General features: G+C 44.6%; 1 protein-coding gene across 2 annotated transcripts; it reads left to right on the forward strand.

The window, feature by feature from the left end:
* Window positions 1–1,628: 1,628 nt before the first annotated feature.
* Window positions 1,629–12,593, forward strand: SRP19 (signal recognition particle 19). 2 transcript variants are annotated; one of them, XM_066603065.1, is made up of 6 exons: window positions 1,629–1,690; window positions 6,701–6,777; window positions 8,191–8,266; window positions 9,076–9,147; window positions 9,231–9,342; window positions 11,853–12,593. In XM_066603065.1, the coding sequence occupies exons 2-6, from the start codon at window positions 6,740–6,742 to the stop codon at window positions 11,981–11,983; spliced, it is 429 nt and encodes a 142-aa protein (XP_066459162.1). In that variant the 5' UTR covers window positions 1,629–1,690; window positions 6,701–6,739; the 3' UTR covers window positions 11,984–12,593. The 2 variants fall into 2 exon arrangements, with proteins under 2 accessions (XP_066459162.1, XP_066459163.1); XM_066603066.1 differs by lacking the exon at window positions 1,629–1,690 and adding an exon at window positions 1,963–1,982.
* The last annotated feature ends 6,704 nt before the right edge of the window (window positions 12,594–19,297 follow it).

The following is a 19,297-nucleotide window of genomic DNA, read 5'->3' on the forward strand; positions in this document are numbered from 1 at the left end:
GCAGGAGCGCTGCGTAGGAGTCAGGCCAGGTGCGTAAGTGCTGGCGCTGCTCGCCACTGAATGGTTTTGGGTATATTTCTCTGGACAACTCCTTCAAAACCCCTAAACAACATGGCAATTGTGTAGCGTTTTGTTTTTTTTCTTCACATACGCATTTTAATGCCATTTTCACACAGCTGAGAAAATTGCTTTTAGCTTTGTGCGTTGCGAGGTCATACACAGCGATTTTATTTGGGCTCTTTTTCCGCATCGTAATGCAATGTTGGAAATGAATTGTGGTACAGCCTATCTTTGGGCGTGTGCTTTTATCGCATCGCCTATTGTTTTCAATCGGGCAGGGGGGCCGCAGCGCACCACGTGCTGCGTGCACACTCTGCGATTCAAGGTTTCTCCATTGAAAACAATGGGATAAAGTCCACGATCCGCTGCTGTGGCGGAGGATCGCTACTGCCCCAATATCGCACTCGACCGTGTGAAGTTAGCCTAGAAATGTATTTTCCAACGTCATAGACACATGAAGGTTTGTTGGCACACATTGGATTTTCTTTCAAACGCCACCACTTTGGGGCACAATATAATGTATAAGTTTCACTACGTTTTGGGAGTTGGAGCTTGCAGCTTGGCAAATCACCCATGTGAATACAGTATAATAGGGGGAGCTTTGCCCCGTATCAACGTGCGTATGCTAACAATATGGCAGGGCTGACAAGAACCTCTGTGTCGGCGTACCCTGCACGAGTGCGCAATAACGTGTACCTGCTGCATGCTTAATTGCCGGCATGCAGCAGGTACCCGTTATTGGGGTTTATGCAATGTAATATGCGCCATGATAGTGCAGGCCATGATTCATTTAAATTTTTTTTTTGCACGAGTAATACGAGAGTGGAAAAAAAAACATGCCGCTGTGTGGGGCCCAATATAAATCAGTGGGCTATTGCCGTTGCGTGTTGTGCACAGGAAATTGCGTGTGTGGCGTGCAATAACAATCCGCCCATGTAAGAGCGGTGTATGTTGTAAACACGTATGGGAGAGGTTTACTAGAGAGAGAATACACTAAGCGTTAGTGCCCGTAAGGGCCTATTATTATATGAGCGATATTCTGGCGAGAGGTTTGTGCAGAGCGCACGAATATGAAATCTATTCTTTGCCATGGATTCATTCACACGAACCAATTTTTCATCATGGCGATTGCAAGGTGAAAAAAATGGCAGCATGTTGTATCTTTGGACATTCCCGCAGGACATCACCCATTGTTTCCATGGCGCTGGCAGGTCGTACAGTGCGCATGTGACTCTATGCGATCCTATCGCGCATGAGCAGCACAACTTCACAGAAGCGATTTTGAAGCAAAAATGCTTCACATCGCTGTGAAAAACACACGTTAGCAAGCGCAATATAGCGCTCGCCTATGTAACACACGCACACACGCACTCACTCACTCACACTCTCTTCAATGGGCTTCTCAGACGAGCGCTAATAGAACGCTGTCATAACCAGGTGGGCCCCAGGGTGTTCCGTCTATTCTCCTATTGGTAGCCCGGATTAATAACCAACCAATCCACAGTGAGATTGTTGTACACGTCTTTCATATTGAGGCGTGAGACGCAGTCGCTCTGTGATTGGTTGCGTATTTGTGACGTATTTCCGCTTCCTGTCCCCGGAACCTGTAGTCAGCAGCTGCGGTGCAGAGGTGAGTTGAGGGTTTCTCCGGGTTATGTGTCTGCCGCACATGGTGGTCTGTGCGGGTTCAGTCCTCTCAGAAGCCGCCTGTAATCTGCACTAGCGGACACTATTGCGGTTCCCGTTACTTTTCTTCCATTCGGGGGGGGGGGGACTGGACTAGCAGTCTCCACCCTGCCGCCCTCTCTCTGCTGTGACACTGCTGCTCCCAGCATGCCCTACTACCTCTGTGCTGGAACTTGTAGTCCCAGCAGCTGGCGTGCCGCCATCTTCCGGTGATGATTCTGTGAAAGAGATTTTCTGTAAGTTTTTCTAATCAGCTTTTGAGTATTAAATAGATTTTCTGCGCTATTGTTATTGTTCTGCACATCAGCTGTCAGCGCCGCTCCACACGGAGTGAGAACTGAGGCTGCCGGTAACCGCACATCTCACTGATTGTAATGGGAGCTGTGTCTGCAGTTACCAGCACTGTCCACTACACCGGGGTCAGAGCTGCCTGCTTCCACCCCGTACCCCTGTCTTGTGGGGCTGACAGCAGACACTCGAACAGTTGATGTCCTGTCAGATGCCGGCGCGCTGTTGTCCTATCCTGTCATCAGTAGTAATAGTCTGGAAAACCCCCTTAATTTGTCAGTGCTTCAAGATCTCTGCTTGCTTGGCATGCTGAGCTGGCACAGGTGCGAGGCTCATTAGAACGGGCACTACCAATGACTACATGTAAGTTAGTGATGGCCAGAATCTCTAACTTCTCTTCCGTTAAGCTGGATGAAGCGGCTACCTGATGTGCCTTCATTATAGGGCTTATGGGACTTTATTATTGCTACCTTTCTCCAAGATGGGTCGCTGATCGGTGGTGGTCCTCCGCGCAGGGTCCGTGCCAATCAGGTGTTCGCCGATCTAACTGCCCTTACGGTTAGAAGTTGTAGCCCTGTCTGTAGTGCAGCAGCCTGGTGCGGTACTGCAGGCTCAGCTCCTAGCAAATCAGAGGCAGCTGTGCCTGCCATGTTGACAGCGCCATCTATTCCCGACACTGTCTGCGCTGATGGTGGGCCCGGTAAGCAGCTTTTTGCAGGGATCCTGAGCGGTGCACCTCCACCAATCGGCTATTGATGACCCACCATGACTATAGGGCATCGGTAGTAATGTTCTGGGCAACCACTTTACAACAATGTCACCCTCGGGCGAGCGTTGTGGTGGCAGAGTCCAGGAGAATAGCTGTTGGCAAGTTATGTTATATTGCCATCATTGGGGTACAGTCCAACATTGCAGTAACAGCAATACGACAACAACCTGTGGCAGCCAATGGCTACACCATCTGGCAGTAATGCTGAGTGGGCATGGTCTCAACCACATTTGGTTAGCACATTGTGGCACCGTATCCTCAGGGCACGGTAAGGCACTGCAGGTGTTTCAGAACTGAACAGCCGCTGTGTTAAGTGAATGGAGAGGAGCGGGGAAGAGCGAGGAGTGAAATCTCCTGCAGCCTCCCAGCCCCCCCTGCTGGCCGCTCTGTGAGCGGGCCAGTGATACTACGGTAGCTCCCATGCAGCAGCACAGGAGCGAGTACACACGGGGGAGATTGTCTGGCATCATTTGCCCGACAGTCGTCCCGTGTAAATGGGGCTTTACCATATAGGTGTCCTACATATTAGTGAGCAGCACGTGACGAGGACGGGGGTTCAACCTCTTGTTGACAGCAAGCGGAGATCCAAACAGCAGCATTTTTATTACTCATTGACACAAAATTGCTGCACCCAGATCGAAGTATTAGATGGCTGCAGAACTCTTCATACAGTTATGTCTCAAGCAGATATGGAACTGATTACAGTTATGGTCTGATTAGACACTGGCTGTTGCCACCAGAGGCTGTAAAAGTGCTTTTCCCGTTGCCCTATAAAAAGGATCCCAGAGGTTACTTTTGTATAGCGCACATCTTATGGAGGGATCATTGGCTACTAGACATGCCCCTACAATCTACCCAAAGACCTATTGCCCAGTTAACAGACTTTGAGAGGGGGTGCATCACTGGAATGAGAGAAGCAGGATGGTAGTTTCAAGGAACTGCCCGCCATCTAGGCCATTCTGACCAGGTTGTTAGCAGTGGTTATGAGAGGCACGCACACTCAGCGAACAGGCTTTCAAAGGCCCAGACACACCACCAGTAGGGATGAGCATTTCATCCATCAACAAGCAGATCTAAATGTCATTGTCCATCATGCAGACACAGGCAGCACCTTCATTATGGAACCCAGACCACTTCCAGACACTTGGTAAAAGGAAACTTGGTGTCACAGTGCCCATTACCTGTCCTGCCATCAACACCATCGCTTTCGTTTACAGCGGTGTTGTGAACGAGAAACCTGGACTGCTACAGAATGAAACCGTATCATCTTTGGTGACAATTCCAGGGTCGGTTTGGGAACAGTTGTCGGCCATGTTTAAGTATGGAGGCCTCGTGGTGAGCGCTTCAATCCTGCCTTTGCTGTGGAACAACACACAACCCCAACTGTTGGTGTGTGATCTGGGGAGCCATCATATATCACAATCACCCCTAGTAGTGATACGAGGGGACAATGACAGCTCAGTGATATGTTCAGAACATCCTGCAGCCACATGTGTTCCTCTCATGGTGGCTTCCAAAGCATGTTCTTCAGCAGGATAATGCTCTGCTACACAGATCAGAGGTTTTTCAGAAATGACTCCGCCAGGTTGCCAAACTTCCTTGGCTTGCTCAGTTGGCAGATTTTTCTCAACTGTTTCATTGGCGGACATAGTTGAAGACCATGGGTTAGGCTAGTGCCAGGAGGTGGGTGCAAAGCAGTAGGCACCAAGCTAACCAGTTTTTATCTTAGGTCTCCCTCATAGAATCATAGAATGGTAGAGTTGGAAGGGACCTCCAGGGTCACCGGGTCCAACCCCCTTGCTCAGTGCAGGATTCACTAAATCATCCCAAACAGATATTTGTCCAGCCTTTGTTTGAACACTTCCATTGAAGGATGAACTCACCACCTTCCATGGTAACCTGTTCCACCCATTGATCACCCTCACTGTCAGAAAGTTTTTTTCTAATATCTAATTTGTGTCTCCTCCCTGTCAGTTTCATCCCATTGCTTCTAGTCTTTCCTTGTACAAATGAGAATAGGGCTGATCCCTCTGCAGTGTGACAGCCCTTCAGATATCTGTAGACAGCTATTAAGTCTCCTCTCAGCCTTCTTTTTTGCAAGCTAAACATTCCCAGATCATTTAAGCTTTCTTCATAGGACGTGATTTGTAGACCGCTCACCATCTTGGTAACTCTTCTCTGAACTTGCCTCAGTTTGTCTGTCTTTTTTAAAGTGGGGAGCCAAGAACTGGACACAGTATTCCAGATGAGGTCTGACTAAGGAAGAGTAGAGAGGGATAATTACTTCACGTGATTTAAACTCTATGCTTCTCTTAATACATCCCAGAATTGTGTTTGCCTTTTTGGCTGCTGCATCACATTGTTGACTCATGTTCAGTCTATGATCTATTAGTATACCCAAGTCTTTTATATATACTAATAGATCATTAGTACAGAGATTAATAGTACAGAGATTGTTTGTCTTCAAGAACACTTGGACTCGGGGAATACAGGCCTGGCAGGACTCTCCCTGTTACCCCACTGAGGAGGGCGATCAGAATGAAGTTAACCATTCTGTTGTCTGCCCTGACCTCGGAACAAAAGGAGGCCCATCCAAGCTCTAACGTGAACTTAGCGCATCAGCCATTGTGTCCTCCTTTCATCTGAGCACTCCCTACCTTCTTAAAGGCAAGCGAGCACAGGGGCATACACTGCTGGCACTGTGGAGACCCCTTTCTGTATCAGCGACAGGGTAAGTACTTCCCACACTCTGCAAGATGAGTATTCTCTCCCCATCCCCCACTGCCCACTACAACCCCCATCATTCTGAAGTTATTTCTGATCCCTGATGGCCTAAGACGTGGGCTTGCAGCTTCCAAGTTGGTCATCTCTCGTTGGATCCGATCAGCAGTGGGAGGGCCTATCGTGCCAAGGACTGAATGCCACCCTTCCATGTTACGATGCGTTCTACTCGGGCAGTGGGTTCCTCATGGGCGCCACTCAACGGTACGTTTGCTATTCTACTTTGAAAGGCCGCTCCATGGACCTCTTTGCACACCTTCTCAAAGTTTTACCAGGTCCATACTTTTGCATCGGCGAATGCCGCCTTCGGTCAAAAAGCTTTACAGACTGCCATAAACTAACTGCATGCCTCCTTACAATACTTTTCCCACTCCCAAGGGGCGGCTCTGGAACATCCCATGGCCTTCAGCTTTATGCCCCAATGATATAGACAAGCTAGCCAGAGGCTGGAGGCGGCCCAGCAGGGTACTAGGGCCTCCTTTGAATTGTATAGTTTTCCCTAATAAACTTGTCCTTTTCGCTCTGTTATCACTTAATCATTATTACATTCACACACAGCCTAATTGTCTTCCAACAGTTCCTGCTTGATGCATTATATTGTTGTTGCCAGTGAGTATATATTGTTGGGGCCCCCTGTATTGGGCCCTCTTCCTGTAGTCAGCAGGTAACTACATATTCCTCAGCACAGTCGCTCGCTGTTCTACAGAGATGCTGGTGACGGTACTGATTTATAGCTCTAGGACAGGGGTGTCAAACTCATTTTCACCGAGGGCCACATCAGGCTTATGGTGACCTTCAAAGGGCCGATTGTATGACAGTATAGTAAGGGCTCGTTCACACAAACGTATTTGTGCAAATTATATGCAGTGAATAGAAGCCATTGATTTCAATGAGTTCCTTCACATGATGTATATTTTCACACAGCATGACCTATTTGTTGCGTACTACGCACCCCAATAGGCCATGGAAGTGAAAGGGCCGCCAAATATGCACAGGAAACCTATGTATTCACTGCATATTTGCGCACCATTTCAGTGGGCCCATCTGGGTTCTTTTTTGCGTGCCCAAATATGCAGGCATAAGCGCATTTCACATATATATATTGTTTTATTGCAGGTTTGCAACCATAATATGCAACTGTGAATAGAGGCCGCCATGGCAGACCTGAGAAAGCCACACACAGATCCTGATAGGTAATTTCTTGAGGACATGGATGTTTTGGTTTTTTTTATTTCTTTTTTTTCCCTCCTCTCTTTCATAAAATCATAGCTTTTTTTTAATTTTCCTGTCGACGTATTTGACGGATTCAAAGTAGGGTTAAATGGGGGAAAAAAATGCAATTGTGCCATTTGGGGGGGACCTTGTCTTTACAACTTACACGGAGCTGCTAAAGTCACATTATCATTATTCTGTTGGTCCAGCCATACGTTAATAAACTTCTTTTTTTTCAATTACTTTTTAAAAAGAATCACTTTAAAAAAAATAAAAATTCTGACACCATAACCTCTTTATTTTTCCATTGGTTGTGTGAAGGCCCTTTTTTATTACATTTATTTCTTGGAGACAGAGTGACCAAAAAAGTGCAGTTCTGGTGTTCTGTACTTATTTGTTTTTCTTCTCACCACATTTACAGTGTAGGACAAATATATTGTTCTAGTCAGATATTTACAGACATGGCGCTACCAGATATGGGATTTATTTTAAGTCGAAAATGGAAAAATATATATATTTTTTTAAACTTTTAGTATTTTTTGAAAGAAAAAAAAAACTTGAACAATTGATATACTGTAATACTTCACTATCGCAGTATATTGTATTTCTGCAGGCATTCATGGAAACCCTAGGGTCCTTCACAAGATCCTGGGCTGTCATGATGTAGGAATTGCTACCTGTAACAAGATTGTGGGTGAGCTGTTCGGATGACATAGAACTCTCTCCTCTTGTCGGGACATTTAAATGCCACTGACAGTGGCATCTAAATGGTTAACAGCCAGCTGCAGACAGGTGTCAGATGACACCCATTGTGTATACAGTGAGCTTGGCTCCAGGCTTGTTCCATATTAACCCCACATGCATCTCCCGATTGTGTACGTTAATGTCCCCAAAGGGGTTAATGTTATAAAAAGTATGTAAATTATATTGTTGCAGAATTCATTAGGTCATATGCAGCCTCCTTATGTCAGCAATCTATTTGAGACCCTCCGCTGAACCCCCACTAATCAAAAATTTTGACATCTCGCATGTCAAAAGCTTGTAAAAAGTGCAGTTGCCCTTTAACCCTTTCCAATCCAATTTGTATCCTGGTTTTCCTAGGGGGCTTACTCTTTTTCTGCCATTATACAATGGCGCTATATGCTGGCTAAAGAGAGTACTGCATGAGGGGACACGTTGGATAGGCTCCGACAGCAGAGAGGCTGGCAATATACAGTAAGAGAACCCCGACGGACGTCTTCAAACATCGGAGCTGTACAGCCTTAAATCATTGTCTTCAGACGTCAGACAGTGGATTGGAAAGGGTTAAATTACAGCACAGATCATTTCCCTCATAACACAGCGAAGGTGAAGACCTGCCCTTAACTGACCCGTCTTTTGTTTTTGTTTTCCAGATTTATTTGCATTTATCCTGCTTATATCAATAGTAAGAAGACCATCGCTGAAGGAAGGAGGATAACAGTAGAAAAGGTCTGTAGGTGCAGAGTACAATGTAAACCGTCATCTATCCCTACAGCAGGACATCTATACAAATATCTACAGCTTGATAAACCTTACACTCCGTATATTCAAATTATATGGTTTCTGCATTCTTAGCTACTTTCCTAGTACTCAATAGGTCCTTCTTATGCCATAACATCGACATTCATGTTGCAAGTCCTGCCTTCGCGCAAGGGAGCTCTATTGGATTTTTTATTCCTTACTATGTTCGTGGAGACAAATATATGCCAAGAAGGCATCCTCTTCACATTCCACTACCAGCAGCATGGACGGTGTACTTATACTGGGGTCTAAGTCTGTATGTCTCCAGATTGTAACCCTACTACCTGCATAGTGCTGACTGTAGACTCTCCCCTGATGAGTTGTAGGCTCTTGTGCTGTGGCCGTCCATCTTACTCTGACCTCTCGCAGTCCATGAGGCTTTTTCTCTTACAGAACTGGCGCTCACTAGTTACTTTTTGTTTTGTGTATCTAGGATAATGGCCCTTACTAAAGGATCTCCCTACTGTAAGCTGATCACAGGATGGTCTGCTGTTACCTGATGGGTAATCGGGTGGGATTAGTTCAGATTCATCACCATGGAGGTGCAGTGTTACACAGGGTCTGTGTCCTACACTGACAAGCTTGGGCCTCCATAGAGACAAGGCACTGTTTGTAGTGCTTTCCACCTAATGGGAGATTCTGAGATCAGGAGACCTTTTCTAACGGCCTGATTTAGAAAACCCATCTCCATTGTCTTGCTGCGTGTTTAAGATAATAAACAATTCTCCTGATTTTAGGCTGTACAGAATCCAACATGTGTGGAAATTGCAGATGTGTGTCGAGCCAACAAGTTAAATGCCATTATTGAGGTAATACATGATTAAATCATGGTTCATTTTATCTCTCTGCTTAAAAAGTAGTTTCTTAGTCCCAGATGTGTTTCTCTTCTTAGGGCGATAAGATGTACACCCGTGAATGGAACAGGGATGTGCAGTACAGGGGCCGTGTACGTGTGCAGCTGAGGAACGAGGATGGCTCGCCCTGCGTGGATAAGCTTCCATCAAGTAATTATAATTTGGGGTTTCCTTCCAGTCCTCTGATGCTATTCACAACCGTATTTTAAAAGGCATCTAAACTACAGACTACTGCAGAGGGAGAATGTAATTATTCATCACTAAGTGCATGTGCTTGTATGTTAGCTAATCAACATTAAAGTGACCCTTTTTTTCATTTATTATATAGTTGGCCCCAAATTTATAAGTTGTCTAACATTACCTTGTTTAGTTATCTTATCTGAAATTTCCTGGGCTTGTTCTCCTCATGCGGTCACGTGGTTTCAATTTTGACTAGCTGAGATTTACTTGGGTTTATGTGCTCTCAAACTAGTCGTTTTTTATGTCAGCATAATTCCTGTGTGATGGAATTTGCCGCACAAGCTCTTTAGAAGAAGGGGGAAGCAAACTCCTATCACTTTTGCTGCTGATACTTGGTAGCTCCTGTTAACAGTTATAATAGAGGAGATCACAGCTTACCCTGCTGACTGTATAATTGTGGTCTGTAGTCTATTTAGGTGAATATTCAGAGTAGTGATAATTACACTGGGCTCCCAGCAGGCAGAAATGGTACTGCCTCTGGCTGGTCATGTGGTGTTGTGCTGATGCGCCATGGGATTGATAGCCCAGAGTAGTAAAAAAAGAAATCTACAAATCAAGTTGGTGCCTGATAAGCAACAGACAAACTACACAGCGGGGGAAAAAAACGTACATTTTAACCTCTTAACTCTCCAGGACGTACATGTACATCCTGCAGCGTCTGGGTATGTATGAGGAGAGATCGCGGGGCCATATCTCTTCAAACACCGTGGTTATCCTCTGTTTATTACAGCTGACACGCATGGGCAATAGCTGCCATTAGCCGTGCAGCTGATCAGCGGTATTAACCCTTTAAATGCCGCTGTCAATTGATGAAATTGCAGAGACGTGCGGGTGTCATGGCAGCCGGGGGCCTCTTTTAGTTTTTTTTGCTTTTTTTTCCATTTTACTCCACTTAGAATTTTTTACAAGTTTTTCAGTACGTCAAATAGTACCATTTGAAAAGTACAACTCGACCCGCAAAAAGCAAGCCCTCAGACAGCTATGTCGATAAATAACTAAAGATTTTTTAAAAGAAAGAAGAGTGGGGGGGGGGGGGTGCTGCGTCCTTAAGGGGTTAACTATCTGCCAAGTTGTGGTTTTTAGTGTGTTTTGTCAAGAAAGCTTTTTTTTTTTTTCTCCTCCCAAGGGTTTTAATGAGGCAAAATAAATGTTGGGAGCATTTAAGTGTATAGATATTGGGGCACATTTACTAATGAAAACTAAGTCGTGAAATGCACCAGTTTCATCACTGCAACTCATGCTGGATTTTAAATTTGTCGATATTTAAGACTTTGTAGTCTGTTTATGCCACCTATTAGTTTAGTTTTTTGGTGAATTTTAAGTTGCGCCTCCTTTTCAGACGAGTTAAAAAGCAAAAATGTCTAAAAGCAGATGGCAAATGTGGCGATAAACATATAATGGTGCATTTTGGACGGAGCGATTACACTGCAACTTGTCTTCAAAAAATTTTCATAACCAAAGTAATTGATAGGTTTCTGTATAATTAACACCTGCTGATTCCACTGGTAACATGGAATACTAGCAGCACGTCCCACTTGCAAGTTGCAAAGCATTTCCTTTTATTTAGGATAACCAGTTTGGACGCGCTGTAATATTACTATTCAACTGTTTGGGGGGGAAATTGACGCTTGGATCCTGACTTCCTCCTGTAAGAAACTTTACTTTCCTTCTGGTTTCCTTGCAGAAGGTACAGCACACTAAAGTTACTATAGGCCACCATTCTGCTTATCGTCTATAAAAATAGTGTAGCACAGTGTAATCATTCAATGGACGAAAGTGAACTATAGTCTAAATGTGAGCCGATGACTAACGAGAATCGTGAGTTTGTCGTTCAGTTTCATTGCTCGTTTATTCTTTCAGAATCGGTTTATGGGGATGAATGATCAGTTACAATTGTACAAGGCTGGTTGTACATCTCCCTTCCTCATGGGGAGATGGAAAGCCTTTTTATGCTTGCTGAAAGTCACTGATCAGCCAATGAGTGAGTGTTTGCTTGTTGATCAGCTGATTGTTGGTAATTTTACATGGCCTGGATGTCAGACGAAGGAATGTTTGGAGGAACATCTGTGGCTGCTAGTAGGAGTGTGTAGAAGGACCTTGTAGACCTAAATCGGTACCAAACTATAATCATGTTATCAGTAGGGGTGGTTCTTGCGTCATTGATCCCACCATCTCCCCAATGCTCATGAGTCGTCTTTGAGGGTTTTCTATGAGATGACCCATACTGGTGACTGTTGCTAGATGAAACCCAGATAATTTGTGTAGTGGATTTTATAGGCCCCTATTTAATTGTTCAACAGGTTTACATTTTTATCTGAAGTCTACCAAAAGGAAAAATCAGATGTGTGTCGGACAGTTTTGCTTTTTTAATCTCCTGTATATGAATATCAATTCATTGTAATATATATCCTGTTTTAAAGGGAAAGCAGTGATGCTTCGTGTAGCAGAAGATATCCCTAAGCTAAAAACTAGAACACAGAAATCTGGAGGTGGAGACCAGACTCTGCAGGTAGGAGAAGGAAGCAAAAAAAGTAAGAAAAAGAAGAAATGATGGACTTGATCTGTTGACGAACCAGAGGTCTGGATGACGGTGCGGCTAAGCTTCAAGATCGGAACCCATCATAGCCTTGAGCGCAACATCTCCAGACTCCACTAATTTAATAAACATGACGCATTTAGTGCTGGCAGGAAGAATCTTAGTGTTTCATCACTAACTTTAATGTACCAGGTATTTTCAGAAAGAACATGTTGCTGACAGATGCATCCAAAAAGAGGTAAAGTTCAAAGGAATTGAACTGTAATTCCCATAACCTGCAAGAGAACAAGTGCAGGAAATATTTCCCATTTGTGTTGCAGATTTGAAACTGTTTAAAACTAAGGGACAAATATGTCCCACAATCCATAAAGGGTTAATAGAAACCATGTTTTCTTTCATTGTTATGAGCAAAAGCACCCATAGGTATTTGTGCTGAGGGGGGTTCTTTGTGTTTGGTGGGGGGGATGTTTGACCAGGCTTGTGGGTCTTAAGATTTTTCTTCCCCATTTGTTTTTTTTTTTTTGTTGTTTTTTTACCTGTATTGTCAGATGCTGGAGTTTCATTTCCCTATCAGTGACTGTTAGAATGAAACACTGATTTATTTGAATAAACCAAGTTACACGTATTACTTTCCAAACGCCTTTTTATTGAATTTGGGTAAGTATAAAGGCCCCTTTAGACACGAGTTTCGCTCAAAAGCTGTCTTTTGAGCAATAATTGTCTAAATGTGCCTATCTTTCACTGTTCAGCCGAATGACTGTTTTTAGTTCTGCTTGAAAACCATCATTCAGCAGAACAGCTGATGAGCAGGGCCACAGGCTACCCACAGAGAGTTGATAACATTGTTACAGCTGTTCTCAGTTCTCAGCCCCACAGCAGAACAGCTGATAAGCAGGACCGCATGCTGTGTGCTGTTCATGGTGTTTAATTATCCACTGGGAGCCCATGGCTGAACAATAGAGCTAATTACAGAGCTCAGACCTCCTGCTTAGTTCTGTAACAGCTCCCAGAAGCTCATTTGCATGCCAATGAAGCTAATAAAGTACTAATAGTAATTAGTGCCTATTAGTAATTTATGTAAAAGTTCGCTGATCTTTCAATCCTTTGAAAGATATCTGTGTGAAAATGGGACTTTAAGCATATGTAAACGTAAAAGATGATTTGGCTTATCTCACTCCAGATGTCTTACTCCACTTCTGTCCATTTTAACTGACCTAATTTAACCTCTTGCTGACTGAAAGGCAACAGTTCGCACATCCCACTATACATGTATGCTGCTGTACTTCAATCCCAGCAACATAACTCCTTTAATGCTACAATCAACAGTGGCATTTCAATGATTTGGAGCCCTTTACTCACCTCATTAGCACCCTGCAATGGCGATCAAAGGATGTTGATGGCAGCCCAAGGTCCAATAATGGCCTGTAGGTCTGTAATACAGTACTGTAGTGTATTATCTTGGAAGCTAGGGATGTGTTATGCCTCTTCACTTTTAAAAAAAATATTTTTCCATCAAGTAAAGGATTATTTTTACCTCCCTATCAATTGGCTGGATGTTTTTCTCTCTCCATTATCACAAACAAAACTAATGCGCTTTTACACCTCTAGATATACACCCTAAAGGGTGTAGTTTCCAAATGGGCTTACTTTTGGGGAAGCTCTGATATACTGGGTATCTCAAGGGTTCTGCAAATGTGACATGGCACCTGAAAATTATCCCGCCAAAATCTGCACTCCTTTCCTGATGAGTCCTGCAATGTGCTCCAATGGCAGTTTACATCCACATCTGTACTCAGAAGAAAAAACTAAATTCACTATGTAATTTCTCCCATTGACCAGACTTAGATTGTCATACATACAACACCTGAGCCACTGGTGTGATGTCACGTGGTGCGGAGCATCAGCTCTCATGTCATCATCCAATGCAGCTTGGATTGATATGCATCATGTGACCCACTGGCGCTGCAGGGTTATACAGCGGAGGCGGTGGTGGTTGTCATGTGACATCAGACTTTGTGTACCTGATAGGATTGCCAGTCAAACATCTGTTATGTTTTATTATTAATATATAGCCGATGGGTCCCGGACAGCTACGACTAAGGACATTTTATCCAAAATGCGTCACTAGTCTTGCATACATGCAGGCAGCCTTGTTTTAATCTATCCTAATAAAACTTGGAATGTGAATCCCCAAAGCAACAACAGACTCTAGAAATGCCATTTTGAAAACATTGACGGGTGCAGTTTGTTTTTTTTTAAATGGGGTTCTCTAATATATAGGCCAATCAAAGTCACATCCACACTAGCCTAAACTTTTTACTTGACGATTAAAAAAAACAGCTTTTGGATACGTTCAAAATTAGAAAAATTGCCCCTAAATTTTATAAGCTGTTTGACATGTAAAAACAAGAAGTTTTTCATGTTTGCATTTTTTTTTTTCAGTTTCCAATAAGAGATGAGTCTAGTCTATTCATGAGGCACTGCTCATCCCACCTACCTGCTCTGACTGCCACTTTTCTCAGTTTGCAGTGCAATAGAGAACTATCAAGCATGGCAAGTGGGCGGGGCTACTAGCCGCTTATGAATACACTGGACCACTCTATGGCTGAGATCGGCTGAAACAACAAGTTCTTAAAACCCCTGGAATTGGCATCTGTCACTAATTTATGCTGCCCATAGTGAAGGCAGCATAAAAGACATGGCTGGGTCCCTTTTTAACCCTTTAGTGACTGGCCTATTTTACCTTTATTGACTAGGTTATTTTTTTTATATCGTTGCATTTTATCATATATTTAAATGTTTTCATCAACCTAGCCATCCAAGGCCTAGTTTTTTTGCAGGAGCCTTGAACAGGCACTTGGCTGACATAGAAAGCCACTGGTACACAGTAATTGCATGGCACTGTGCTAATGGATGCCAAGGGGAGTCATCCTCCCCTGTCACCTGTTTACATGCTGCGATTACTATTCATTGCGGTAAGTAAGGGGAATAAACAATCTAAAACTGAGGTCTTCACTCTACCGGCCAGACAGCCGACCCTGAGATCTTGCTGACACAGGATTCCAGTAGTGGCCTAGTTTAAGACCCCTTAGTGACCATTGTAAAAACATGTACGGCTGGTCACTAAGGGGGTAAAGCAATAAGTTTGTCATCCAAAAATGCAGTACTGAGCTCCTGAAAAAGCAGCGCTAGAAGACAGATGACAAGCACAAGACAACTATGTAGTTAAAGGAATATACAATGGTGCCATCTGGTGGCAGATACAGGAATCCATTGTAGATGTAGCAACACATCTATAAAATATAATTTACAAAAGTTTGTATTACCTTACAATCCAATTCCCTCCTTCCAATTAATTAGCACTTTGTATTTTTTTTTTTGCCTCATCACTAAGATTAGGCTACTGCTCATTAATTTCAAAGCACCCCCAGCTTCGTGGATTCCACTGTAAAGAATGAACATAATACATGTTTTGCACATAAATGAATCAACATGCAGTTCTAAACCCTTAGCACTCACATTCATCATTCATATTTATTTTTATATAGTATATATTCTCCTTTTAAAGGAATTATTTCAAAATTGTGAGTTACCCCCTTCCCCCAGGATAGGGAATAACTTGCTGATCAGTGAGCATCTCACTGCTTAGCCCCCTGCTGATCTCCAGAACCTAGTCTCACTATCCCTGCAGTGGAGTCCATTTATGCACGGCCAGTACTCCGTTTATTTCAATGGGACTGACAAACACCCAAGCGGATGCCGCTTCGGTATCTCGTTAGTCCCATTGACAATGCATGGAGTGCTAGTGTGCAACCAGTGCTTCAATCAGTCTCGCTGTGAGAGGTGCAGTAACCCTGCAGTGAGGAGGATGGGATCCCTATTCTTGAGATTGCTGGGGCTCTCACTGCTAAGACCCCCACCAGTCAGCAGGTTATTCTATGTGCAAGCGCCCCGACTTTACTACGGTCCACTATTGTGCCCTGAGGAGCCTGAGCAGGAGCTCTGGTTTGGGGGTCACGGTGGTGGCTCCTCTGACCAGAGGGAAAAAAATGGTGCATGCAGCAGGCCGGACGGTTTCAGACAAAAAAAAAAAAAGGGTTGTCCTCCGTGGGGAAATTTGAATGTCGTGATGCCAGTGCCTTTTGGATTAAATGTAGTGTAACAATAAAGAGTTCAGTCCAGCGAAATAATGGCAAACTGAAGGCACATAGTTTACTCAAATACTATCAATCCAACTGTACAGTGAGCATTCTCCAAATAACTTCTTGACAACCATTTTTAACACTTCCTTAGACATTCACAGCATGTGGTGAAAATCTCTCTGGAAACCTGCTTTCAGCATTGGAAATGACATCAGCGATTTCTTCTGGAGAAATGGAGGGATTGGAGTTGGCTCTCCTGTAGTTTCTATCAACTTCTGCTCTGGCTGGGACAAGATAACTCACAGTTGAAAATGGCCACTATTTCTCCAGCATCTGCAGGGTCTACCCTAACTTAGGTTTCACCTAGTAGGGAGGAAAAAGACTCTCTGCCAATTGACTCCACGACTTGACTCTCAGCTCTTTTCAAAGGAGGTTCATCTTAAATTGGACCACGCGTGAAGGGTCTCCCAGCTCTGACAGGCTGGTCCACTCATAAGATCAGCTCTCCTACATCCTCCCTCTTGCTTCGCTTCAACCATTCTCTCCCCCCCCCCCCCCCCCCCCCCCTCTCTCCCCATAACTAATAAGACAAGGAACAGGTTAGGGTGTACTGGGCACGGGCGGATACAGGTTGGTTGACACTGACGACAAGCTCTCTGCTAACAGGGAAAGACAGTACACAGAAGTCAAACACAATTAACAACACAGACGTATAGACACATAAAGACACTCCCCATGAGGTAGATAGACAGGTGCTGTAGGGGCCCTAACTTCAGGCCACTACATATGATATAGGATACCTTGCAATTTTTAATACAATGCTGTAAAATTAATTTTTGAAGAAGCTGGGCTATGAAATCTGTATAAAAAAAGTTGCCCGTAGCAGCCAATCATGGCACAGCTTACTACTTTTAAGAGCATAATATGAAATGAAAGCTGCTCTGTGATTGGCTGTTGTGGGCAACATCCAGTTTCTCTATCGCACTGGTTTCTACATCACTGCATACAGTGACAAATCCAACGTTCACCTTGTATTGTGATACTACATAAACGAATGAAAATGTGTAAAGCCGTCTCGTAAATGTCTCCCAGTTAGGAATTATCAATCGAAAATTGATCTGCTGCTTTGAGAAATGCAGGACAGAGTTTGAGTGAAATGGCTTGCCTGGAGAAGGCTTTTCTTGGTGGCATGCAGGGTATTCTCAAGAGATATGCCGAAAACAAGTGTACATGATCAACCACAACATGGGCAACTGAGTGACCACAAAACAGGAGGGTAAATTTATCAGATTGTAAGGCTTGAGGGACAATTAGGCGAGAAAGCCAAGATATGTTACAAATGTCATTACAGGGTCAGATGTGATGGAAGAGAGCGAGTTCTGCCCAGTGATGGAGTGGCTGGCAGCAGCAGCTGATTGGCTGAAGAAAAATGGCGGGAAAATGCCTGTGGTCGCCAGACAATCTGGTGGCCTGGCAGCGGCTGGTGATTGGCCCAGAGGAATTGGCTGGGAGGAGCAGCAGTGAGATATGGAGGTGCAGAGATGTGGGCCATCATCATCTGGAAAGGAAGCAGCATCCAAGTGACATTTTCCTGATCCTGTCAGCTCTTCTCACAATTCCTGACACAGCTTCAGATTCTCTGTGAAGATGGAGGACCTTCCACAGCGGCAGATCGTCGACGTGGATGAAGCAGGCAGTGAGGAATAGCTGCACAGATGTCTGGAATCCCCTGCACTTTAGCTTTAGGACGTGTCAGTGGCGCAGGCCAGGAGGCGGGCTCAACAGGCAGATGGCGTAGTTTGAATGCTTGTATCTGAGGAGGACTTATATGGTAGAAAACCGCCAGCGAAGCGAACGCAGAGCCTACCGTTTACTGTCATCCAATCAGAGGCGACTGAAGCCTGGCAGCGGGAACAGTGCCCACCAGATGACAACACAAAGTCCTATGCTGGTGCAGGGCACAGGTGACGCTCTACAAGATGGTGACGGGGGGGGGGAGGGGGGGGAGCGATTTTGTGCGGTGGTTTTTGTGTTTGGTTTTTTGTGGCCAGAACAGGAGTGGGTCCAAAATAGGGAAGACATGCAAATCTTTCCATTATACTTTCTCTCTGCTCCTGGTTTTGGCTCGCAGAGGGCTGGACGTGGAGCCGTCATGTGAAGGTGCCCTGAGGTAGATTTGTCAGTTTTAAATGTTAGTGTTAACTCTTACTAGGCTGTAAGGAAAGTGCGAGTTCAGGGTGATGATAGGGAATTTATGTCTTGTAAACAAATGTGTTTTATTAATATCATCTCTGAGGTAGCTGAGCGCTGCATGGGGTCTGTCAGCTCTGCGGTAACTGACCACTGCGGTTCTGAGGTACCTCTGAGCACTGCATGGGGTCTGTAACTACTCGAGTCTGTCAGCTCTGAGGTAACTACTGCATGATGTCTGTCGGCTCTGAGGTAACTACTGCATGGAGACTGTCAGCTCTGAGGTAACTACTGCATGCAGTCTGTCAGCTCTGAGGTACCTACTGCATGGAGACTGTCAGCTCTGAGGTAACTACTGCATGCGGTCTGTCAGTTATGAAGTAACTACTGCATGCAGTCTGTCAGCTCTGAGGTAACTACTGCATGCAGTCTGTCAGCTCTGAGGTAACTACTGCATGATGTCTGTCAGTTATGAAGTAACTACTGCATGCGGTCTGTCAGCTCTGAGGTAACTACTGCATGCAGTCTGTCAGCTCTGAGGTAACTACTGCATGATGTCTGTCGGCTCTGAGGTAACTACTGCATGGAGACTGTCAGCTCTGAGGTAACTACTGCATGGAGACTGTCAGCTCTGAGGTAACTACTGCATGCGGTCTGTCAGTTATGAGGTAACTACTGCATGCAGTCTGTCAGTTATGAGGTAACTACTGCATGCAGTCTGTCAGCTCTGAGGTAACTACTGCATGCAGTCTGTCAGCTCTGAGGTAACTACTGCATGGAGTCTGTCGGCTCTGAGGTAACTACTGCATGCAGTCTGTCAGCTCTGAGGTAACTACTGCATGCAGTCTGTCGGCTCTGAGGTAACTACTGCATGCAGTCTGTCAGCTCTGAGGTACCTACTGCATGGAGACTGTCAGCTCTGAGGTAACTACTGCATGCGGTCTGTCAGTTATGAAGTAACTACTGCATGCAGTCTGTCAGCTCTGAGGTAACTACT

Source organism: Eleutherodactylus coqui, chromosome 5, assembly GCF_035609145.1.
Source record: "Eleutherodactylus coqui strain aEleCoq1 chromosome 5, aEleCoq1.hap1, whole genome shotgun sequence".
NCBI lineage: Eukaryota > Metazoa > Chordata > Amphibia > Anura > Eleutherodactylidae > Eleutherodactylus > Eleutherodactylus coqui.